Below are 21,982 nucleotides of genomic sequence, written 5' to 3'. Positions count from 1 at the left end.
CATAGATTCTGGATGTTTTATTATATTGTATTCCTGTTGAAGAGTTGCTCAACACTATTCCTGGAAATGAACTACCAAAAGTGACCCGTGTATCTGTGGTATCAGCCTGTCTGGTCTTGTCAGATTGGAGTTGGCTACACCAGGTGTGATTTATCTGGAAGAGAAGAAAAGACGCATATAGATATCAGGCTACAGCAGCCAAGCAGTCAGCTTCATTAACTATAACTCCTGCTTTTCAAAATTTACTATGGTGTAGGACAGTTGCTGAGTGCATTCTTATTGTGGGGTATTCAGCTGCATGCCTAAAATGTTCAAAATATTCCAAAATGTGCTAACGTGGGAATTGATTGTCAGTCTAATAGCTGATTGTTCTGTGTGAAACATTAGTTATAATCTATATGGGTAAGGGCTTCAGTGAAAAACTTGGAACACTTCTCATCCCTTGCATTTTAGTTTTCCAGGTGATATTTGATGTGATCGTCAGCAGGCAGCTGACATAGTGTTCACTCGTAGTCATAGTTACAGTGACGCAGTGCCACTATCTCCTAATGATGTAGAAATCTTTAACAAATCTGTGGATCCAGACTATAAGCCACATCACTGCCAAAATCTAATCACTGGGTCCTCGTGCCATTTTTGACCTTCCTTGAAAATTTCATCCACATCCGTTTGTCGGTTTTTGAGTAATGTTGCGGACAGATGGACAGACAGACAAGCCAACACTGACTGTCACATAACTCCACCGAGACTCCGCCTCTTTGGCAGAATAATTAAATATAACTTTTAGAAAGCACCATGATAAATTCCCTTTGTATTCTGTAAAGAGATCCTGATGATGTTGTAGTTTTTATTCAGCACCACCCTCCTCCACCCCGTCTGGACTTTTTACAGGTTAATTAATCACTCATTAAAACATCATAAGCATTAAAGTACAGGCAGTGCCCATTCCAAAGGAGATATTAAAGGAATATTTTACGAAATTCTTCACACAAGTCCCCTTACAGCTCTCTTCAAAGTGCCTTCTCTCGGGCAGCTTGGCGGGGGCCGGTCGCTCGGTGCAGGCCGCCCTGCGCTGCGGTCCGGCGGTCAGAGCGGTGAGCAGCACCGGGCTGGTCCGCAGGTGCTTCCGGTAGTGTCTCCTCTCGGTTCTCTCCCAGGACTGCCGGGGGTCCATCTCCACCTGACACCACGACTCCCTCCGCAGGTTGAGCTCCAGCAGAGCCCGCTCCTCACACCCGGACATCGCGTTTTTATCTTTATGTTCAGTTTTTGGTGTATTTTTCCTGTTATAAATTATCCACAATGAAGCTGGTTGAGTCGCCACGCTGTAGCGTTTCCACGGCAACCGGGAAGCGAAGGCGCGTGACCGCGCATCAAAGATCCTGTGTCTGGGACGATGAGTCACTCTGTTAGAAGCGAGAAAACTGCCGGCAGCATTTTAAATAGATTAATTAATTTTGGGGGCTTTTCCTCGACATGATTAAAGCTGTTTGTTACTCATATAAGAAACCTACAACAGACATAAAACAAAAGCTGTAGAAGAAGAGAATTATATTTTGAACACAAACTATTAGACTACTATTTTAGCAGATTTCAAAGTATAAAATAAGTTGAATCTGAACATATTTGAACACTATTTAGTTTGATGCTGTGCAGGATCAGTACCTTCAGGCCTAAAAGAAAACCAAACAATCCTGCACACTGTCCATCACTTTGCTGCAGTCCAACAAACCAAAACAGAAAAAGTTCATGCACGTAAAACTATGTGTTTTTGTTGATTTGTTTGTATTGACTTGATTATTTGAGTTTGAATTAAGTAATTAAAATGTATGTAATGTATAATACATCATTCCCATAGGATCCCAGAACACCACCAAAGCAGCTTGTAAACAATAGCTCTTAAGTTAATTATTAGAAAAGACTAAGAATTTACTGTTGACACAAAATATCTTTTTCATAACAACAAAACATATCCAGATTCAGCTCAATCCACTGAAGGCAAATATTTTTCTTTGTACCTGGAAACAGAGTCAGAGTGAGAGCTCACTTTACTCTTCAAACTAGGGCAGCAAGATGTCAGAAGGCGATTTGATCCTCATGGCAAAGAAAACTGACAGCAGAGGGATTTAAAGAGGCCTAAGATAATATAAAATACTGGAAACTATTCCAGTTTTCTCCCAAAAAAGTGTAGTCTAGCCTCAGCATAACAGAACTTGAGAGATGGCTCCAGTACCTGTAGGTGTCTAATGTTCAGTTTATGTTCCATGGTGTGATACAGAAATGCTAGCCAAGGTAATGTAATGCTGTTTCCATTTTATTAAATTACTTTATAAGGTCAGGTGAGGCAAGAATGTCACCAAGTGCCACATCTGCAAAGTCTTTTTTCCTTTCCTTTTTTTTTTGTTGTTGCACAAATGTAATCTAAAACCGTGGAATCTGTGTGTAATAGGTGTGATCAGCTGTGGGATCAGACTTCATGTAGGTTATACCTGCTGCAGTTGAGTCCCACTGGGTCATACAACGATTAGGATTAGAGCAGATAATGGCCTGCAGCTTATGGACAGGCTGACTGGAATATACGGTACACGTAGCAACACTGCAGGCTTCAAGTAGACCTGACAGAGCCATAGTTTATATAGGTTCATACTGCACTTTTATAGACGCTGTGTTTTTATTTTTATTTAGTATTTTCTTGAAAAAAAATCTCTGCACTTTATTCAAACTGTCTGAACTGTTATTTCAATTTATTTATTCCACTAGTACTATACAGAAAGACACACTGATGCTTTTTTTATACTGCTGTATTATGTTTTTATATGTATCATGTATTTTTCACCTTTGCCTGTAAAACATTGTGGAAATGCGCTAAAAATCTAAAATAAATGAAACTATTTCATTGATTTGAGTGAAACAAAAGCTTGAAATGAGATCAAGTAAATATTTTATCAGATTCGTTGGCACTTTTTGGCCTAAAACAAACACATTTTAAACACATTTTCAATTTGAACAAAATTGTAAGGTTTAACTATAATAATTAGGATTTAATACTAGCAGCCTTCCTAAATTATTTGTATTGCTACAAGTCAGTAACATGAATGTTGCAGATGTACCAGAAGGCTTAGTAATCAACGGGATTTTTACTTTACTAACTGTTGCATCACTACATCCGAGCTTCCACATGGTCGCCGATTACGCTCACATACCCGCCCAGGCAGCGCTAGGAGATACTAGAGGCTGAAGCTGCTCTACTATTGGCTCGTCAGCATCGGAAGGCCGTGTGTCAGCGGCTGAACAAAAGATAGAGGGACCGGAGAGACGCTCGGCACCGGCAGACGGTCGGCATGCTGGAAGAGGAGACTAGGTGATGGTCTCTGACGAGTAGGACGGTTTAACGTAGACTACTTTCATATTTCTGTCTCCGTAGTGTTCGCCTGGTTGACATTATTGTCCCTGGTGCAGCTTGTCTTCTAGCCGAATGAGGAAACCGCTGCTTCCTCGCTTCCTGTTTCTAATCTGTCAGAAAACGCACCAACTCGCATCATGGTGGCCGGGGAGCTCGTGCAGGAGCATCTGCGCGCGGACACCGGCGCACCTGACGACATCACGGTGAAGCCTCGCGAGCCGCAGGGAGCAGCCGAGCGGCGCGAGGATCACACACACGGAGCGGCGCCGGCGAGCGGGGCCGAGGAGACGGACGCAAGCCGGGAGCAGGAGACCGAGAAGGAGGCGCAGCCGGATGAAAGAGCGGCGATGCTGCCCGACGGAGGAGGCGGGGAGGCGGAGGGGGAGGAGGGGAAGAAGCTAGAGACGAGACTGTACTGGCGCCGGTTCGCTGTGCTGACCGTTTTCAGCCTGTACTCGCTGGTGAACGCCTTCCAGTGGATCCAGTACAGCATCATCGCCAATGTGTTCACCAGGTATTACGGGGTGGCCAACGACAAGGTGGACTGGCTCTCCATCGTCTACATGGTGGCCTACGTGCCGCTCATCTTCCCCGCCACCTGGCTGCTGGACCGGAAAGGTCTGCGGCTGACGGCCCTGCTGGGCGCCGGCCTCAACTGCGCCGGCGCTTGGCTCAAATGCGCCAGCGTGAGCCCCGAGCTGTTCGGAGTCACCGTCACCGCGCAGGTCATTTGCTCCGTGGCGCAGGTGTTCATCCTCGGCCTGCCCTCTCGCCTCGCCTCGGTGTGGTTCGGACCCCGGGAGGTTTCCACCGCTTGCGCGACGGCCGTGCTGGGGAACCAGGTCAGCTTGTGCGCGCAACACTGATTATTGATGGGGCGTTACAGAGTGTGTGTTTAGGATAGACTGTTGGTGATAAAGATTGATTACTGAGTAGGATGGAGTAGACAGAGTTGAGGAAATGGAGGAGAAAAGAGATATACGCAGGAGTAGAGCCTAAAAAGAAATTATGCAGTAATACAAAGAGAAAGAATATGGGCTAATACAACAAGATACTATTTAAACTCACCTTCAGTAAGTACACAGACCTACAAGAGGCTGTGATTGTGTAGAACAAAGTTTGGTAGATCATAATCAACCTTCAAGCATCAGTTTAAAAAAAAGTTACACAAAGGTCCTTGAAGACAAAAATGGCTGTCAAACACACAGCCATAAAAATATTGTAGATCCATTGTCTTTTCCACTTTCACTGACTAAATGTTTTAACCAGCATCAGTCCCAATCATAGCTGCACTCATTTTCAGGATTATAACCCTTTGTTTGCTAGTTTGTTTACATGATGTTAATGAAATCAGGATTTGTGTTGATTACGTCAGTTAGGATTGTTTCAGTGATTAACATTTTATGCAGTGTCAGATTACTAAAACATTCACTAGTAGGACCTTAAAGACAAAAATGCCTGCTGCAAAATAGGTGTCAGAAAAAAATATATATTAATGTTATTTTTCACTTTCATTCATTTAGATTTTTTATTCATCAGCACTACTGATCACAATTACCAAATATTAATTCATTTTTAGGATTGTAACCCCTCAATTATCTGTTTGTTTACATGATGCCTAGACAGGAAGTATTTTTCATACACTGAATAGTAAGAGTATTGTTTGATTGTCATTGTGGGTTAGTGATTATCACCAACACTGGTTCTGATTCTTTTTTTGCGCACTACAAACAAAAAACTCAGGGCTGTAGAGACAAAGATTTCCATGTAAAACCACTGCTATAAATATTATATATCAATAGTATTTTCCACCTTCACAAAGCAATTTTTAAACCAACATCAGTCCTAATCATAACTACCAAATATTAATTCATTTCCAGGCTTTTAACCTATTTAATGCCAGTTTGTTTACACACTGCCACTGTTGTTTTTCAGTAAAAGAAAAACACAGAAAATGCCAGAGGATTTTTTTTATTATCACAGTTTGCGATGTAGCAGTGATTAGCATCAGGAATAATTCTTAGACATTATTTTTAATGTAACCTCAGATCCTTAAAGACAAAAATGTCTGTGTAAAAATGCCATAAAATGTTATTAGATTAAAGATTTAGATTAAAATTAATTCCTACTTTTGCTGACTACATTTTTAACCAACACCAGTCCTGATCATGAAAACCAAATATTTGTAATTTTTGGCTTTTTAACCTCTGAAATGCCAGTTTTTCATGAAAAAATATCAAGGGTAACTTTTTGTGTACATGGTGTAGTAGAGATGTATCATGGGAGATGAAGTTAAATATCAAAATACAACAAAATTTAAAAGTATATTACAATGAATAACACTCAAACGCCCCATCACTTAACACTCCAACTAAATGTTAAATCTGACAACAGACAGAATAACAACAACAGTAGTAGTGTTATTAAACAATCTTTCTCTCTGTTTCTTTCCTCTGTAGCTGGGAACAGCGATCGGCTTTCTGTTGCCTCCAGTTTTGGTTCCTAACACACCTAATGATGTTCAACTGACGGGTCACAACATCAGCGTCATGTTCTACGGCACAGCTGCTGTCTCCACGGCGCTCTTCGTCCTCACGGTTATAGGTACACGCCACAATCACACACTGAGTCACACACACACTGCCTTGCGTCATGGGAAGTAGCGTGTATTTTCTGTGTCCCCATCTGTTCTGTTTTCTGGAGGTTTGTGGTTCACTTACCTCAGACCTCAGGGCATGCCTCTGTACATCAGAAAAGAGGCGTGTGTGTGTGTGTGTGTGTGTGTGTGTGTGTGTGTGTGTGTGTGTGTGTGTGTGTGTGTGTGTGTGTGTGTGTGTGTGTGTATACCTCTAAGGACCAGATGTCTGCTCAAGGATGGAAATACACCAGAGACCCTCCACACTGGGGACATTACAAGCGACTGAGGCCTTGAGTTTAGGATTAAGACTGGAATAGGATTAGGTTTAAGGAAGACCTGGTTAAGGGTGAAGGTTTTAGGCATATCTATCAATTTCAACCAGCCAGTCAAATGCAAAGAAACTGTCTTAGTGTAAATCAGGCTTTTGCTGGAACTCACTAGTCATAACCCAAAATGAATAAATAAATATTCATAAATTATTGAGGAAAAAGAAGCTACACTGGCTGCACAAAGCTGCCCCACTGTCACTTGAATACATGGTGGACTTCAACACCTTTATGATTTGATACAGATAAGTAAACCAGTAAAATCTGATATCTTACAGACAGAATTCGTTTTCCTGAAATATAAGTATTTCACTGCACATTAGACAAATATTACACATCTCTTTTTGTCACGTAGAGTGCCTAGTGAGCTAACTTACACTTAACTGTTTTTCTGCTTTTTCTGCAGTGATAAAGGACCGACCTCCTCTCCCTCCCAGTCAAGCCCAGGCTGTCTTACCCGACTCTCCTCCTGAAGATTACTCCTACAAACAATCCATTATCAACCTGATAAAGAATAAAGCCTTCATCCTGCTGCTCGTTAGCTATGGCAAGTGTGAAACAACTCTCATTATGGCCACATTTAGACATTGCTTTTCATATTTATTTGTTTTAGCTTTTAGTCTGACATCCAGAGACTGACTTTCAATGACTAAAACAGTACAACAAATCCAACAAATCGAATTTATCGGAAGACTTTGAATAGAAACAAAAAATGGCAAGGATCAGTTTTTAATAAGTCCTGACATCTTTTCTAGAAATAATGTGAAAGAATACAAATGCAGTTGATGAATATTATGAGAACAGAAGCCCAGCATAGAAAAACGTTGTTACTAAAACTGTATTACTATTTACTATTACTACCATTACCACTACATTTACCACTAATACCTCTATTATACTGTTAAGCTTCTACTTCAGTTTTGTTATTATTAAGACCATTATGACTACTATTCTCTGAAATACTACAAGGCCTACTGCAACAGCTACTTTTGCTACTACTTCTACTACGACTACTACTAGTATTACCAGCACTACCATTAGTAAGTGACCTATTGGTCCTCAGTTCTTTCTTTTTCACAACTGTTTCAATACATACAGTCTGGCACCAAGGTTAAAATTGTCAATGTCACGACCCATTATGTTACGTTGTGTATGTCTCAAGGCCCCTCAGGCCAGTCAAACCCACAGACACCAGTCCTGGGTCTATTTAAGTGCTGCACAACAGTGATAGTGCTCTTCTGCACTCTCATGTGCCCATGATATCTATCTTCCAGTACGTGTTCATTTAAATGGCTTTTGCACATGTGGCCAGACACACTACACTTCACTCCACACTTTTGTTTTCTCTGTGTTTGGCAGACAGAAGTGGATGAGTGTGTTTCTAATGTCAGACCAGTTTGACCTGCATGCATGATTACTCTGATTCTGTAACTTGGCAACATCCACTCAGAAAGACACACACACACTTACAGGAAGTCATGACCGTGTCCTAGACAAACAGTGCTGGACATGTAGCAGTTTACCTACAAATTTGCTCCTTTGCAACATTAATTAAAGGGTATAATAACCTCTGCAGTATATCCATACTTTTTACTGTCATGCTCTTATTCTAACATTCAGGTTTTGTAGCTATGTGTGGCTGTTTTTTTCATTTAGAATTAGGTTTGAGAACCCCAGACATGTCTACCATGAGCAAATTAAATTATAAACTTAATGCATTCATTTAGTACATAAGGCAGCACTGCTGAATCTAACTGTGCACTCAGCTCCCTCTTTGTTTCTCTCCATCTACAGGTATAATGACTGGTTCCTTTTACTCTGTCTCAACACTTCTCAACCAGATGATCATGGCCTGCTATGAGGTAAAACACAAACAGCCTTTCGTGGCTTCACTCTTGTTTTGTTTATCTACAGTTGGCTGACAAATTAGAGGTAAAACCTGAACCATTGAACCCCTACAATGAGGGGATCTGGCGGCTCTGTTATGCTTTGTGGGTGACAGTGATTCACTCTTAGGAAACGGTGATTCACTGAACGGTTTGAGATGGTCACCAGTTCTCAACCCAGCTGAACATCTATGGGAAGTTTTGGACTGAAATGCATTCTCCATCACCATCATCAAAGCCTCAAATGAGTAAATATCTTTTGGAAGAGTAGTGTTCATGCCTACAGTAGAGATTCAGAGACTTGGAGAATCAGTGCCAAAGAGCACTTATGCGATTCTGGAACCCAACACCTTAATAAGACACTTTATATTGGTGTTTCCTTTAATTTGTCACCCATCTATAGGTTTTAAGAGTATTTCATTGTTTATATGTATGGTTAAGATCAGTAATCAAACCAAGTTCACTTGAATCTGAAGAAGCTGCTGTCGATAGTGGAGAGTTGAATTGAGGATATTGATCTCTTTCTCTGTCATCACCTTTGTTCCATTTTAGAGTATTTCAAATCTCTACTTATTACTTTATTATAGAGCTTTCAGCCACTTCTCGTTGTCATCATGTCTGGTTTCAAGAAACATGAAGTGGCTGGATGATCATGTCAGTGAACTGGTCCAATGATTGGTCATCAGTTTGGCCCACAGTGATCAATCACACTGGAAAGTACGACATGAATAACCATGACATTTAGTGCCGACATGAATGACATCCACATGATCAGTTCCAACATCTCAAGTGATGACTTGACTTTTCAGCTAGCATCACCGGCAGCTTCAACTTTCCACCTTATGTAAATTAATGACAGGATAACCAATAAAACAACTAATTACAGAGTTACTGTGAGCTTGCTGCTATAAATTATACATGAATGCTGCGTAGCACATTATCAGTCTGTCAACATGATAAATGTTATATACGAGAGTTACTTTGTGGTTGTGTAATCCCACAGCTTATAATTTTTCATCTTCCCTGTAGGTAGCCTGAAGCTACAGATTTCCTCTTCTGCTGGCCTTTAGTCTTACAAAGTAAAAAAAAAAAAAAAACTCTTTTTTTACATGCAGAATACAATACAACAGCTTTAGACATGGAATGTTGCTCTACTGTACTTATGCTTGTTTTTAGGGATCAACCAGTTATCAGCCTGCGTAACTGTCAAGTTTCATATTTAGTTATGTAGTATTTTTATTTTATTATTGATATCTTTGTTTTTTAATTAACCGATTCCTGCTACAATCTATTTAAAATGCACTGCTTTGGTTCTGATGCACCATCTGACCAGTTAAATGTCACAGGTAATAGCCTATCAACACTGAAGAATAAATGATCAAAACAGAATATTTGTGTGTATTTTACATTTTGACAAGATTTAAGACTTTCATTTTTACTGCAAATGTATATACATTTTTCAAATATCTGTTTCAAATATCTGTTATTGGTCTGCTTGATTAAGGATAATAATGCATATTGCCATCAACCCGACAAACATATTTCCATCAATCCTTCCTTGCTTTCATTTTGGTCATTCACAACATGGACATGATGTATGTTTGTTGTTGTTAATGCAGTAATCATTAGCATATCACTCTGCTATATGTTATTGTGTTGTAATATATTAATTATGTTTGCTGATGTTGAGCTTTTTCACAACATTTTTGATTTCTTCCACATACATCTATATAAAGCACAATGAATGTCATAAATTATTGTTACACATAGCTTGTGTTCTCTGGTAGTTTGGGATATCTGCTGCAGTATTGCATGCATTATATCTTGTAGATCTTGTAGAACAAAGTGAGTCAAAAAGAAAAGCTCTCAGTTCACTGATAATCTTTGTGTTGACCCTCGTGTGCTAGACGTTACGGCTGAAAGAACGATCCACATAATGGAGGAATAGAAGTCTGCCATTGCACATTTGTCATTGTCTCATCTCATTATCAAACATGTTTGTGTATTTTTATTCATCTTTTATTTAAGTTCCCCTTTGTGTTTAAAATGCAGATAAAAACAGGTGGATGGAAACTGGACAGTAGATAGAGAGACAGAGAGGACAGGGGATGTATAAAGAGAGGGACTGAGAGAGACAAGAACAGAGAAACTTCTGATGTCTTTGATGAGGGATGGGTTTATTGTCTGTGGCTTTGAGTTCATTAGCTGCTTTCACGCATGCCTGCTGCCCACCACAACACACACACACACACACACACACACACAGATATGCACGAGAAGCAACAACAACAGAGAAAAGGACAGATTCATTCACTCTAAACACTTCTGCCTTTCTTACTCTATCTCTCTCTGATACTTTACATTCATTGCAATGCACACTAGCCTCACACACACACACACACACACACACACACACACACACACACATACAGAGATACTAAAAGATCCTCACCCTTGCATGAACTTACAAAACTCTTTGTCTCTCGGCTGAACTGTCAGATGACTTAACAGCTCTCTCCCACCAGAAACACTGTAAATTCCTCACTCTCCCCCTCCCCAACTTACAGCCCTTGTTCATTCTGTACTTATAGAACATGTGACTGGCTTATAGTCCACCTGTAAGGACAAGCTTTGTGTTTCTGCTGAGATAAACTGAGTTTAAAGGCAGACAAATGCCCTTTAGTCAGCTGTTTCTTGTCACTGTGTCTCTGACAGCAACCTGTCTCCTCTCCTCCCCTCAGAACCAGGAGCTGAATGCTGGAAGGATTGGTTTGACTCTTGTTGTCGCTGGGATGGTCGGCTCCATCCTCTGTGGCCTGTGGCTGGACCACACAAAGACATACAAGTAAGCAAGTACACACATACACACCATTATACGTTACATAAGCATCACAAATCTTCACCCCGTTGTAATATCTTCTACTAACATTAAAAAAAAAAAAAGTTTTTGGCCTTGAAAAATCTGAGACAGTTATCACACTGCTGCATGTATAGGTACACCCAAGTATTATACACATACTTATGTGACTGCTGAAGATGTTGGATCCTGACAGCATGAATTTGCTAGCTTTGCTAATTTGATAAAGTCTATCTCGATGTGTTGGACAGAGTTGAGATCAAGGCTCCTAGACAGTGGACAGGATGTTATCATGCTGAAGCAGGGCCTTCCCCAAACCACTGCCAAAAATTTGAAAATATACTGTTATCTAAAATATTATGGAGCCATAGTATTAATGTTTCTCTGTTTTATATGTATGACCTCACACTAGGAGAGCAACTAGAGTCAAATGAAACCTGGGACAATCAAATTAAACAAAGTTTCAAGAAATGAACCATTTGGACCCCAAGCACTTCTCGGACTGCTGTTCTGTCACATTTTTCCTTCACTGTGGGCTAAATTTTAACTGCAGCATAAAGTGCAGCACCTCTATGGAAGCAGCGCAACCATGACTGGAAGCAGAGAGAACTCGGAAATGTCTGATTATTTATTTTACAAAAATTGAAAAAACATGGAATCAGTACCTACAACATTGTTTCAAGTGCCTTCAGGTGTTACCAACACTGGAAACTCCACATACTGTAGACATGTTATTACTTTCACTTTTGTTCTTTATGCACTTGTCTCCAATTTGCTCTATGTAACTAACACCTGCAGCTCAGCCAAAAGTCCCTACATTTTTGTGATGTGCCTGTTGGTCACAGCTGTGTCACTACTGACTTCACTGTTGCACCCAGGGGCAAAAAAAAAATCTGTGTTTTCCAGAATGTGGTTTGTTTTTAAATGCGACCAAAGCACGTCACACATGATCAGTTCATGATTTGTCCAATTCTAATGATTCTTTCTGTTTTACTTTTTCTGTCTCTGATAAATGGTTTGATCTTGGAGGGTTTTTTTAAACGATAACATGCAATTCAATTAAGTTCTGATCCCAGCCAAACACCAGTCAAGTTGAACTGGTCTAATTCAATTTCTGGAAGCAAAATCTAATTAATCGTGTCTCTGTAGCTTTATTCAGCAAAATCAAAGGACTGAGGTTTTTCCATCCACACAAGATGACATCAGCCTTGTTTTTTCATCTGGTCTATATGGGAAACAAGTTGAAAGAAAATTATTAATTGATATGCTGAGGATTATTACAAAAATAACATTATCTGTGATTGGTGACTGCAGGATTTTCAGTTAACAAAATCAAGTGATTGTGTTTCTTGTTGTGTTTGTGCTGCTCTTTTACAGGATGACCACTCTAATCGTTTACATCCTCTCGTTTCTGGGTATGGTGGTCTTTACCTTTACCCTGGACCTTGATGACATCTACCTAGTCTTCTTCACTGCTGGAGTCCTTGGGTACGACTACCCTCATTTATTACACAATTAGTACCATTATAGGCATTTAAATATAAAATATATATATATATATCTATCCATTTGTATATTTGAACATGATTGGTATTTTTTTTACATTATTTCAATACAGATTTGTATTTGTTTAAGTAAAGAGTATTTAATGATGAAACTACTTTTTCAAGCCCAAAAAAACGTTACGATAATCTGGCACTTCTTATTGCAGTTGCAAAACCTGATAGCTGAACCACATGCATTTTTATCCAGTTATAAGTAGAAGCACTGTAAGACAGGATCTATGTTTCCAGGCTCTAGAGTCTCATCTTGTATCAGGGTTTGACCTTGAAAGCTATGGGTGGGGAGTGAAGGGTGTGGAAGGACGGGGGCCACAAACACATCACGTCACCTCGGTTACATCAGAGGCTCCATAAAAACTAATGACTGTAGAGTTTACATTACATGCCCCCTCCCTCATGCTGTAGGCCATTAAAACCACTGACCTTCACATGGAGAGACATGCAAGTATGTTCTCACAGTAAAAGCCCCTGTGCTTGTATACTGCAGTTTCTATTTGCAGAAAATTAACCGATGGCTGCTGAAGCACATGATGGATTTCATACCTGGTGATAAATACTGAACTATATTTGTGAAATCCCACGACACTAATGATTTTTGTTGACGTATAAACTTCTTTAAAAAATAATTCTTCTTACCTTACGGTCTGTTTCAGTTAATTTAGTTGTATATTGGTGTTTTAGGGCAAAACGACATTCATAAATTATTTTTTGTAGGGAATAGCTGGGATCATGCTGAATGATATTGAGAGCAAGAATTCACCCAACCTAATCCATTGTTGATCATATTAACAGTTTAATTGCTGCTAATTAATCAGAAATGGTGTTACAACTAAGATTTTTTTGATTTCCATATATGCAGTAATGCAGCCTAAACGAGCTGAAGACAGAACATTTATGGTCATTTTTTTACTCAGGCCTCATGGAGGGATTCCCCCATCTGACCTTTAGACTGCAGTTTTATTCTTTCAGCCAGTCAGTGCTGCATTTAAAACAGTGAGCTCTGTCTCTTTACACTGTTTTAGGTTTAAACACACCTGCTGAAGATATGAAGCCGATGCTGCGTGGGTGTTTACATGTAAATAAACATCACAAAATGTGTCCACAAATACCGTGCGTTAAATGTTAAGGATCCAAAGTGTCAGAAAATTAAGCACTAACAGTGTGTGACAGCCTAAATCTGATCTGAATCTGTGAAAGGTTTATTAAAGGCTGTAAGTGCACATTCAAGCAGAATGTTATTGGACTTAGTTTCTGAACTCTGTTTCTGTGTTTCAGGTTCTTTATGACAGGTTACTTGCCTCTGGGCTTTGAGTTTGGAGTGGAGATCACCTACCCAGAGTCTGAAGGAACATCGTCCGGACTCCTCAATGCTTTCGCTCAGGTGCTTTCAAGGTTCTATATTATGTGCAGTAATTTCTCAAATGAAACAAACAGTAAATAAAGAAGACAGACATTGTGAAGATGTTTTGAACCTAGTGGTCTCTCGCTTGTGTTTTGCGAACCACATCTGGAGAGAAAACTGCTGTTTTCTGCAGAGAGTAAAACACTGGCAAGGCATTATTCCTCCCAAGTGAATATATTTTGAAGCATTTGAGGTTTTAAGTGACAGCAGATAGAGATTTTCGGTTACGAAGGACCAAAGATGCAACATTCTCAGAGCAGTGGAAACATAAAGTCTTTGTCTCGTAGTTTTTCAGCATCTTACTCATGTATACTACTGATGAGAGAATGCAATATTTGAACAGATTTTGTCAAACTCTCCAACTTTTAAGGATCTGTATCTCTTAACTGTTGTTTGCTGACCTCTTATGTTTGTTTGTTGGTACTTTCAGATATTTGGGATCATTTTCACACTGATTCAGGGAAAACTGACCACAGATTACAATCCACTGGCTGGAAATCTCTTTCTCTGCGCCTGGATCTTCCTGGGAATCCTTCTCACTGGTGGGCAGTGTGTGTGTGTGTGTGTGTGTGTGTGTGTGTGTGTGTGTGTGTGTTGTTATATGTGGTCAATTGTGCACGTCAAACTGAGTATTAACTGTAATATTTTGTTGTTTTATGTTTCAGCCTTAATTAAATCAGAACTGAAAAGACACAATGTCAACATGGGAGCAGACAGCAACCACCTGCAAGCAGTAAGTACCAAGAATTCACATTATAGTTTACAGCTTCTTAGATATATTAGCCACTTTGCACAGAGGTACGTGTTTTTTAGAGCATTCATATTCTTTAAAGTCCTTCAACCAGTTTGAGTTTTTACATAGAGACAGAAATACATGTTAGTTCACAAGCTTCGAGAAAAGCAAAGTGGAAGTCATGACTGTTCAAAGAAAGTTTGTACATTTGATCCAAGAGCTTCAAATGTCAGAATTATTTGGCAGCCAAGCAATGAACTGAATCAGGTGGGATTCACATGTGCATGTTTCAGCGGTAAAGTCGTGCACTACCAAACGGAATTGTTGCTGTGTTGCTTCACGTTTCTTGCAGTGCGAAGTTGAAATAAATTAACTTCTCAACCAACAGCACATTAACATCTTGTCTAAGTTCCAGTCACTATGATGAACACACCAGCAGAGACACATGTCTGGTGTTAGACATGATCATCATGAGGGGTTAAAGCTGGAGTAGGTTATTTATTTTTTGGCATCTTTGGGGGAAAATTCCATACGTACATTTCAGCAGCTTGTAATTTAAGTGTCAAAGGGGAAAGTAGACTTCTGCAACCCCCCTGGCTATGGTTTAGAGCTTTAGAAAATCTAACCTGTGACAGCAGATTTTGGCCAATCACAGCACTTTTCAGAGATCAAATGAGACATTTTAAATAAGTAGAAAGTCTATGGTGAGAATAGAATATGGTGGGTTAGACAGATGGCTTTCACTTGGGAGGTCTGGCTTATAATCCCACTTGAAGCCATTAATGAATGTTGACTTTTACCTTCTGTCTGCATGCATTTGAAGCACATATTTGTGTGGAGGGAGGAGCTTAGAACAGAGAGCGCTGTATTTTTTGTATTTGCCTTTTTCCTGACTTTCTAGTTACTTCTCAACCTCAAATCTTTCTTTTCCCTTATGCTGCTCTACCATTTTATGCATCCCTTTTCGTCTGTGTCCCGTGGATTGCCCTTTGGAGACGACAGCATTTAGTCTTCCTCTTTGTTCACAGTTTTTCCTCCTACTGGCGTCCCCTGAAGTGACCTCAAGACAGATTCTTGAACCTCCCCCTGCTTCCCCTAAACAAAGTCCCACATCACTTTGGAAATAAAGTCTCTTTCTGTTTCTGTTCTTGAATTTGTTCATGTAAATTCTCCTCGACAGCAAAATCCTTTCCTCTTTTGTGTATAATCTCGCCACCTGCTGATAATCTTTAATGATTTGACTCGTCTAATTTTCCTCAGCTTTGCAAAGAAACCTTCAGACAAGCCAGGTCATTAATTCTGTTTCAAGAGGCTTCAGTCAGGCTTTTTACCCACTTCCCACCATCCTGCTGAGTCACAGCTGAAGTTCCCTTCATCCAGACTCGCACTCCTCGCCTTTATAAGCTCTCAGGTTTCGAATGCAGAAATAACACAATCACGTTTGAATTTTTTTTAGTTCATTGTCAGAACTGTTTATTCAAAATTTTTTCACAAATGTGGCCTCTACAAAAAAATCTGAATAACATGAATGGAGAACATCGTGGCTTTGTCTCACTGTTCCACTGACAGGTCCTCATTTTACAGCTCACCACATTAAAACTGCAGGTTTTTTGTTTGGATTTCAATTGGCACCATCTGGTGGTAAAATAAAGAATGACACTATAGTCAATACTGATTTTATTGGACTGAAGCAGCACAAGAATGTGCCAGAACTCAGTGGGGTCAATCAATTTTGTTCAGAATAATTTAAAAGACATTATATTTCTATAAAATTTACACTTTAAACCTACAATAAGGGATGTTTTTGCCTGCTTCTCCGCAATGAAACTAACACAAAAGTGACACATGGTCGTCTTTTGTGATTATATAATGAGCTCGATAAACAAACAGATGCATATAGATATGAAGTTAAGATCAACTTTAAATCTAAGCAGACTAGCTGCTGCTGTACCTAAAAATGCTGTGCTATTATTTGTAGTATAGTTTCTGCTCCGTAGAGGTACAATATTTACTCCTTGCTTTCTTTTGGATGCCTCATACACCAAGAGTCAGTTTTCATGAGCTCAGTCTAAGCTACATGATTTAAGTCTGTTTTTTCTTTTTTTACACCGACTTCTTTTAAACGTGCTGTTTCAAATGCGGTTTAACAACAGTCTTTATACTAGCTACACTACACCTGCTATTGTCTTGCAGAAAACAGGTGAGGTGACATTTTATGTCACTTAGAAGCAGTCCAGGTAAACTTAGTTCCAAGTCCAGGTTTTTTTGATCTGAATCTCCATTTCATGAGAGCTAAAATACAGCACTAATAGCTAAAACCTTGAGTTGAAGATGTAAAAATAAAAAATGACACAGCTCTGATTCTCACTAAAGATTGACTTACACAGAGATTTTGTTTGATAATGCGGAGAAATTTCCTGAACATATAAATAAAACAAATCCCAGCATCAGCTCAGCAGCAGGTGTGTTTGTCCAATCCACTTCATTTCACTAATTAGCACCTTGTTAGCTTCATCAGAGGAGTAGCCACTTCAATTTGATGTGTGTGAAATCCACTTCTTACACTTTAAAAACATGAGTGCTTGAGTTATTGTTTCGCTGATTGCCGTTTAATTAAATGTTCTTTCTGTCTCCTAGCTTCCTACTGAGTGTCTCGGGGACTGCCCTTTAGAGAAGAAAAGCAACGGAGTCAAGCTGGAGCCCTCAATCAGCTTTTCCCGTGAAACCTCACTGTGACCTGCCAAGTCACTGGACAGCTGAGGAGGTCCCCCTGCTGCCCCGGGAAACATGCCGGCGCCACAATCTACGTGAAGTTCCACAAAGGTGCACCTGATTTTAATTGCAAAGTATAATCTCCTCAGTAACTGGAAAGCTGGAGCTCTCTGGGCGTGCACCACCTCTAATCGAGCACGGCCACAATCTATAGTGGATTCAGACCAGGGGACCATCATGCTACAGAGGGAGTTGAACAATGCTCCATTCAAGCCGTCAAAGAGCCACTGAATGTCTTGAGGCTTCTGACGTTTGCATTGAGGAAGCACCACTGTGGGTTTCCTCTTGGAGAGGTCGCTGTGGATGCATAAAATGAGTATGCAAGCAATGACATGCAGAAGAAGCTCCACTGCACTTTATACTGTAAGTGAAGCATGGCATTTAGTTTGGTTATTTTATGTAAATGCAGGTTTGAAGGTAAACAGACTGGTAAAATGAGCTTCCAGGTCCTGGATGGCTATCACCTGGTTTCACAGGAGCAGGTGAAGAGGGCCATTCTGCTTGGTTTTGCACTGCAGCCACTGCACCAGGCCAACATTTCCTGAGTTTACTTGAATTATCCTTTGATGCTCTAGACCGCATTTGTGAAAACCATCGGACATATTGCTCATTTGGTTTCTTTCCATGTTGATAATCCAACAGGAGCTTGGACTCCGATTCCATCCTGAAATCTTTTCTGCTTCGGTTAAGGATTAGCAGCATAAGTCATGTTTATTTTCCGAAGAGGCAGCATGTATTTCAGAATGTCCAAGATGCAGTTCATTTTGAACACTGGTAGGACTAATAATGGCAGTGAGTCCTGGGATGTCTAGACAGATATAAAGTGCATGGAAGTAAATGCATCTTCCTCAGCTGACTTTCTCTAAAATAATCATGGAAATTTTCACAGGTTTTTATTTGCTGGTTCTTTAGGAGAGAGACGTTTACATATGAATGTGCTTTTTATCTCCTCTAGATAGCATGTCAGTCTGTTAATGTCCAGTGAATGAGGAAAAATTGGAAACATTTCTGTCTTTCAGATTCCAGGGATGCATCCCTCAGCTTTTTCCCTCCTGTCCTTCCATTTACTCTCTACCACACAGGGACAAAGAGAGAGGAATGGAGGTGGAGGAAAGTTATTTGTCACTTATGAGGGGGTCCAAACTGATACCAACAATCAAAACTCTTTGCTCATAATTCACATCATTCAAAAAGTAAATGATAACCAATCTGTTGAGTCTTTATCTACGGGCTTCTTTATAAAGTGATGTATTTTAGTCATTGCAGGATTTTTTTCTTCTATTTGACTGGCAGTCACCTACCTGCAACAACTAATGTTTGACATTCGTCTGTCTCTGTAGGAATCCTGTCCATGATGTTGTCAGACACTTCTAGTAACCTCTGAGTCTGTCAGTGGCAAAATCCAGCGCTTTGACATGGACAAATTCCCCATCAGGCAACATTGCAGCTGTTTTGCCAGTGCTAGTTAAAGCTTTGTCACTCCATAGTGGATCGATTCCAAACATTTCTGTTTCTTTTAGTCATTTATGCGCAGAACATCAAGATAGTTGGGCCTAGGTTTAAAAGTACTGAGATTAACTTTTAATGTGAAACAGTTGCTATCACAAAAAGTAAATGATGCATGTGGAGAAAATTTATAAACTCTAAAAAGATTTTAAAAAACAAACAATTATGATGTCAGAGAAATAGCTTTCTGCATAATTAAAACACAATATGTGGTGGATACAATATGTGGCTGGCTTGTTTCAATGACAACACAGATGTGCTGCTGTGTTCAAACCACTCAAACTCAAACCACTATGGACCAAACAGAATGTGAAACCGTTCTGAGTTCAGTGCACAATGAGAAACACGCACAACTTCAAGTTTTGTACTCAAATGCATGATTTTCGATGTGTTTTAAATGTTGACTGTTGTCCGTTATTACACTGAGAATCTGTGTGTATGTATAAGCTGCTGTTGGTGAGACGTGGAGGAGTGACAGAAAGAAAGCCGCAAACAGTGGAAAAGGAGAAGCACAAAACACTTTAGTTTTCCATTGTCACGTTCATGTTGTCTCTCATGTATATATTGACTTTTGCTGAAATAATTTTTCTATTTTAATCTTTCTTTTATAACTCAGAAGTATACTTTTTAAACTTTGATATGAATGCTGTTAACTTCTGTTTAACTGACACTTAGCCTACATCCACTTCTTTGTCCAAACTCTTAAACCGAGTCAACAAGACATTCATTCTGTGGCATTAATGTGACAGAGTTCACTGGTCTCTACTGACAACATACCAGCTCACACAGTTTTCCAAGTAAACCAATCTATTCATCAATGAATCCACAACTTACAAGTTACTTTACAGATTCTAATTGAGTCAATGTAATGTTTAATTTATTTGAAGTAAATTATGTGTTGTTAGGACTTAAAGTAGGGCTTTATTGTTTCCCACAGCATGAATTTGTGAGCCCCACAGCATATTAGAACCCATCTTCACCGCCTACAACAAGAAAGTAATACATACATGAAAGAATCACAGTTCTTTTATTTTATATTTTGATGCAGATTTTACACTTTTGTGCTTTTACGTAAGTAAAATCCCTAAAAGATGTGAGCACGTCTTCCATTACTCTTATAAAGAATGCATTATTTGGTAAGGAAAATATATATTTAGGGATTCTTTATTTTGTTTTATTTTACAAATAGCAGTAATTCCACCACATCTTTACCCCAACAAGCTTCGTGTCAGTTAACGTTTTTCTATCTTTACTGGAAATGGAAATCAAACTACTGCTCTGTTAGGGCAGTATTAGTTGCTGTAAAGAGCACGACATTCCAAAGACACTGCTGTAGAATCAATATTACTTAACAGCATTTGGCAGTGACAGTTGGGTGTTACAACATCAGGCGTTTTGCTCATTTTTCTCTGAAATACTGACATTTTTATGCTTTACCTTTAACATGGTAGCGTACTTCTCCAAACCACTATTCAAACTTCTTTTTAACTACTTCATGGTTAAAATAATTTATTTGCTTCTACTCTTCTTGCAAGCCTAAAATATTTTGTGTCTAATTTTTTTTTTTTTTTTTTTTTTTAGGAATGTTTGATGCATTCTTCTGTTTTTGGTTTCTAGCTAATGATGATGAATCTTTTCTTTGTCTTTCTCAAATTTTTGTAACGAGCTTTTGTAGAGCACGAAGTCTTGGGATCTGGTCATATCATTTATTTTTCATGTCAATGCAGACTATTTATTTACCTGTGAATAAATAAATTATTGTAAAGGGCACTGAGTGAACGTTTGAGAGGGAGAATGATATGTGGTGCTCTGGTTTGATTGGTTTGTTTGGGTGGTTATATTTTGCTTGTCTCCATCTTGATATGAACATTTCTCTATATGACCAAAATGCGTCATGTGAAATCAGTAAAGCATATTTACGTGTTGTGATACCGTATTAAACCCACTAAATTTGTTGCATTGTTTCGTCCTCTTTTAATTCTATACTATATCCATGAAATAGATCAATTGGTTTAAGTTGCTGCATTTTAACATTTTAGCTGTTGTCTGACATCTCCGTCAGAGGGCAAAGTTGCATCTACAAAAAACACAACACCTCAGTAGCTGTAGCTCTGCACTTTTGTCCTGTCTTTATTTTTGTCAATGTCTAAACAAAGCAAAGCCAAGTGTTTTAGTCAGATTGAACTAATCCAACAGCTCAGGCTAGAACTAAAGCAAGGAAAAATGTCAAAACACTACGTGGCAGTCAAGTTTTCCTGGGAGATTATGTCAGACATGGAAATGTCCAGAAAAGACAAGTGGACACCATGAGTGAGACCAACATCTGGTCAGATGACTATAAATACAGCTTGAACACTTCTAATATTGTGTAGCAGATTTGGCCTAACTGAATCTGCGAAGTAAAGCGTACGTAAAAAACTGTGACTTTGTTAAAAAACACGCGCTGGAGACACAAAGGACGACGGATTGAATCCCGTCAGGATTAGTTTTATATACAGGCAACAGCAGTCTGACCTGCTGTGAGGTTCAGCTTTACTGAAGTGACTTCTGTTGGTGCGATGCAGCGATAGAATATGTTGTCGTTACTGACAGAATTTTAACAACATATCTCACTGTTTTGCACCAAAACACCATGTCAAACTTGTCCAGTGCCAGTTTCAGATCGATTCAAGTTCATACATTAAAATGTTGCAAAATATGTACTATCAAATAAAGGAAACAAAATGCTATGACTGATGATGTTTTGTTGTGGAAAATTCTTTATCAGTTGTTCAAGTTGAAGAAATAAGTCTATTGAGAATCACAAGATGTCTTTGTGTTTTATTTGAAGCTTCAACGGTACAAAATCATACAGAGTGCAGAGCAGTCTATGGTAGAGTACGAAGAGACTGAGAGAG

General features: G+C 39.3%; 2 protein-coding genes across 2 annotated transcripts; one reads left to right on the top strand and one right to left on the bottom strand.

Moving 5' to 3' along the window:
• Positions 1 to 2: 2 nt before the first annotated feature.
• On the bottom strand, positions 3 to 1,243 carry LOC111566946 (spermatogenesis-associated protein 45-like). The gene is made up of 2 exons (XM_023267761.3): positions 1,003 to 1,243; positions 3 to 154 (listed from the first exon to the last, which is right to left on the bottom strand). Exons 1-2 carry the CDS (start codon positions 1,241 to 1,243, stop codon positions 135 to 137), a joined length of 261 nt encoding a protein of 86 aa, XP_023123529.2. The 3' UTR covers positions 3 to 134.
• A 2,075-nt stretch (positions 1,244 to 3,318) lies between these two features.
• Positions 3,319 to 21,040, top strand: flvcr1 (FLVCR heme transporter 1). Its single transcript, XM_023267771.3, has 10 exons — positions 3,319 to 4,245; positions 5,863 to 6,007; positions 6,774 to 6,914; positions 8,162 to 8,229; positions 10,995 to 11,098; positions 12,488 to 12,598; positions 13,948 to 14,053; positions 14,505 to 14,616; positions 14,740 to 14,807; positions 17,445 to 21,040. Exons 1-10 carry the CDS (start codon positions 3,541 to 3,543, stop codon positions 17,541 to 17,543), a joined length of 1,659 nt encoding a protein of 552 aa, XP_023123539.2. The 5' UTR covers positions 3,319 to 3,540; the 3' UTR covers positions 17,544 to 21,040.
• Positions 21,041 to 21,982: the final 942 nt, after the last annotated feature.

This window comes from Amphiprion ocellaris, chromosome 12, assembly GCF_022539595.1.
Source record: "Amphiprion ocellaris isolate individual 3 ecotype Okinawa chromosome 12, ASM2253959v1, whole genome shotgun sequence".
Classification (NCBI taxonomy): domain Eukaryota; kingdom Metazoa; phylum Chordata; class Actinopteri; family Pomacentridae; genus Amphiprion; species Amphiprion ocellaris.
The sequence above is the reverse complement of the archived record's forward strand: the minus strand, read 5'-3'. Positions and strand labels throughout refer to the sequence as shown.

Coding starts and splice junctions, on each gene's coding strand:
- LOC111566946 (XM_023267761.3), bottom strand. CDS start 1,243: ATGTCCGGGTGTGAGGAGCGGGCTCTGCTGGAGCTCAACCTGCGGAGG. Junction 155..1,002: donor AAGGCACTTTGAAGAGAGCT/GTAAGGGGACTT, acceptor CTTCTCTTCCAG/ATAAATCACACCTGGTGTAG.
- flvcr1 (XM_023267771.3), top strand. CDS start 3,541: ATGGTGGCCGGGGAGCTCGTGCAGGAGCATCTGCGCGCGGACACCGGC. Junction 6,915..8,161: donor CCTGCTGCTCGTTAGCTATG/GCAAGTGTGAAA, acceptor CTCCATCTACAG/GTATAATGACTGGTTCCTTT. Junction 14,054..14,504: donor TCCTCAATGCTTTCGCTCAG/GTGCTTTCAAGG, acceptor TGGTACTTTCAG/ATATTTGGGATCATTTTCAC.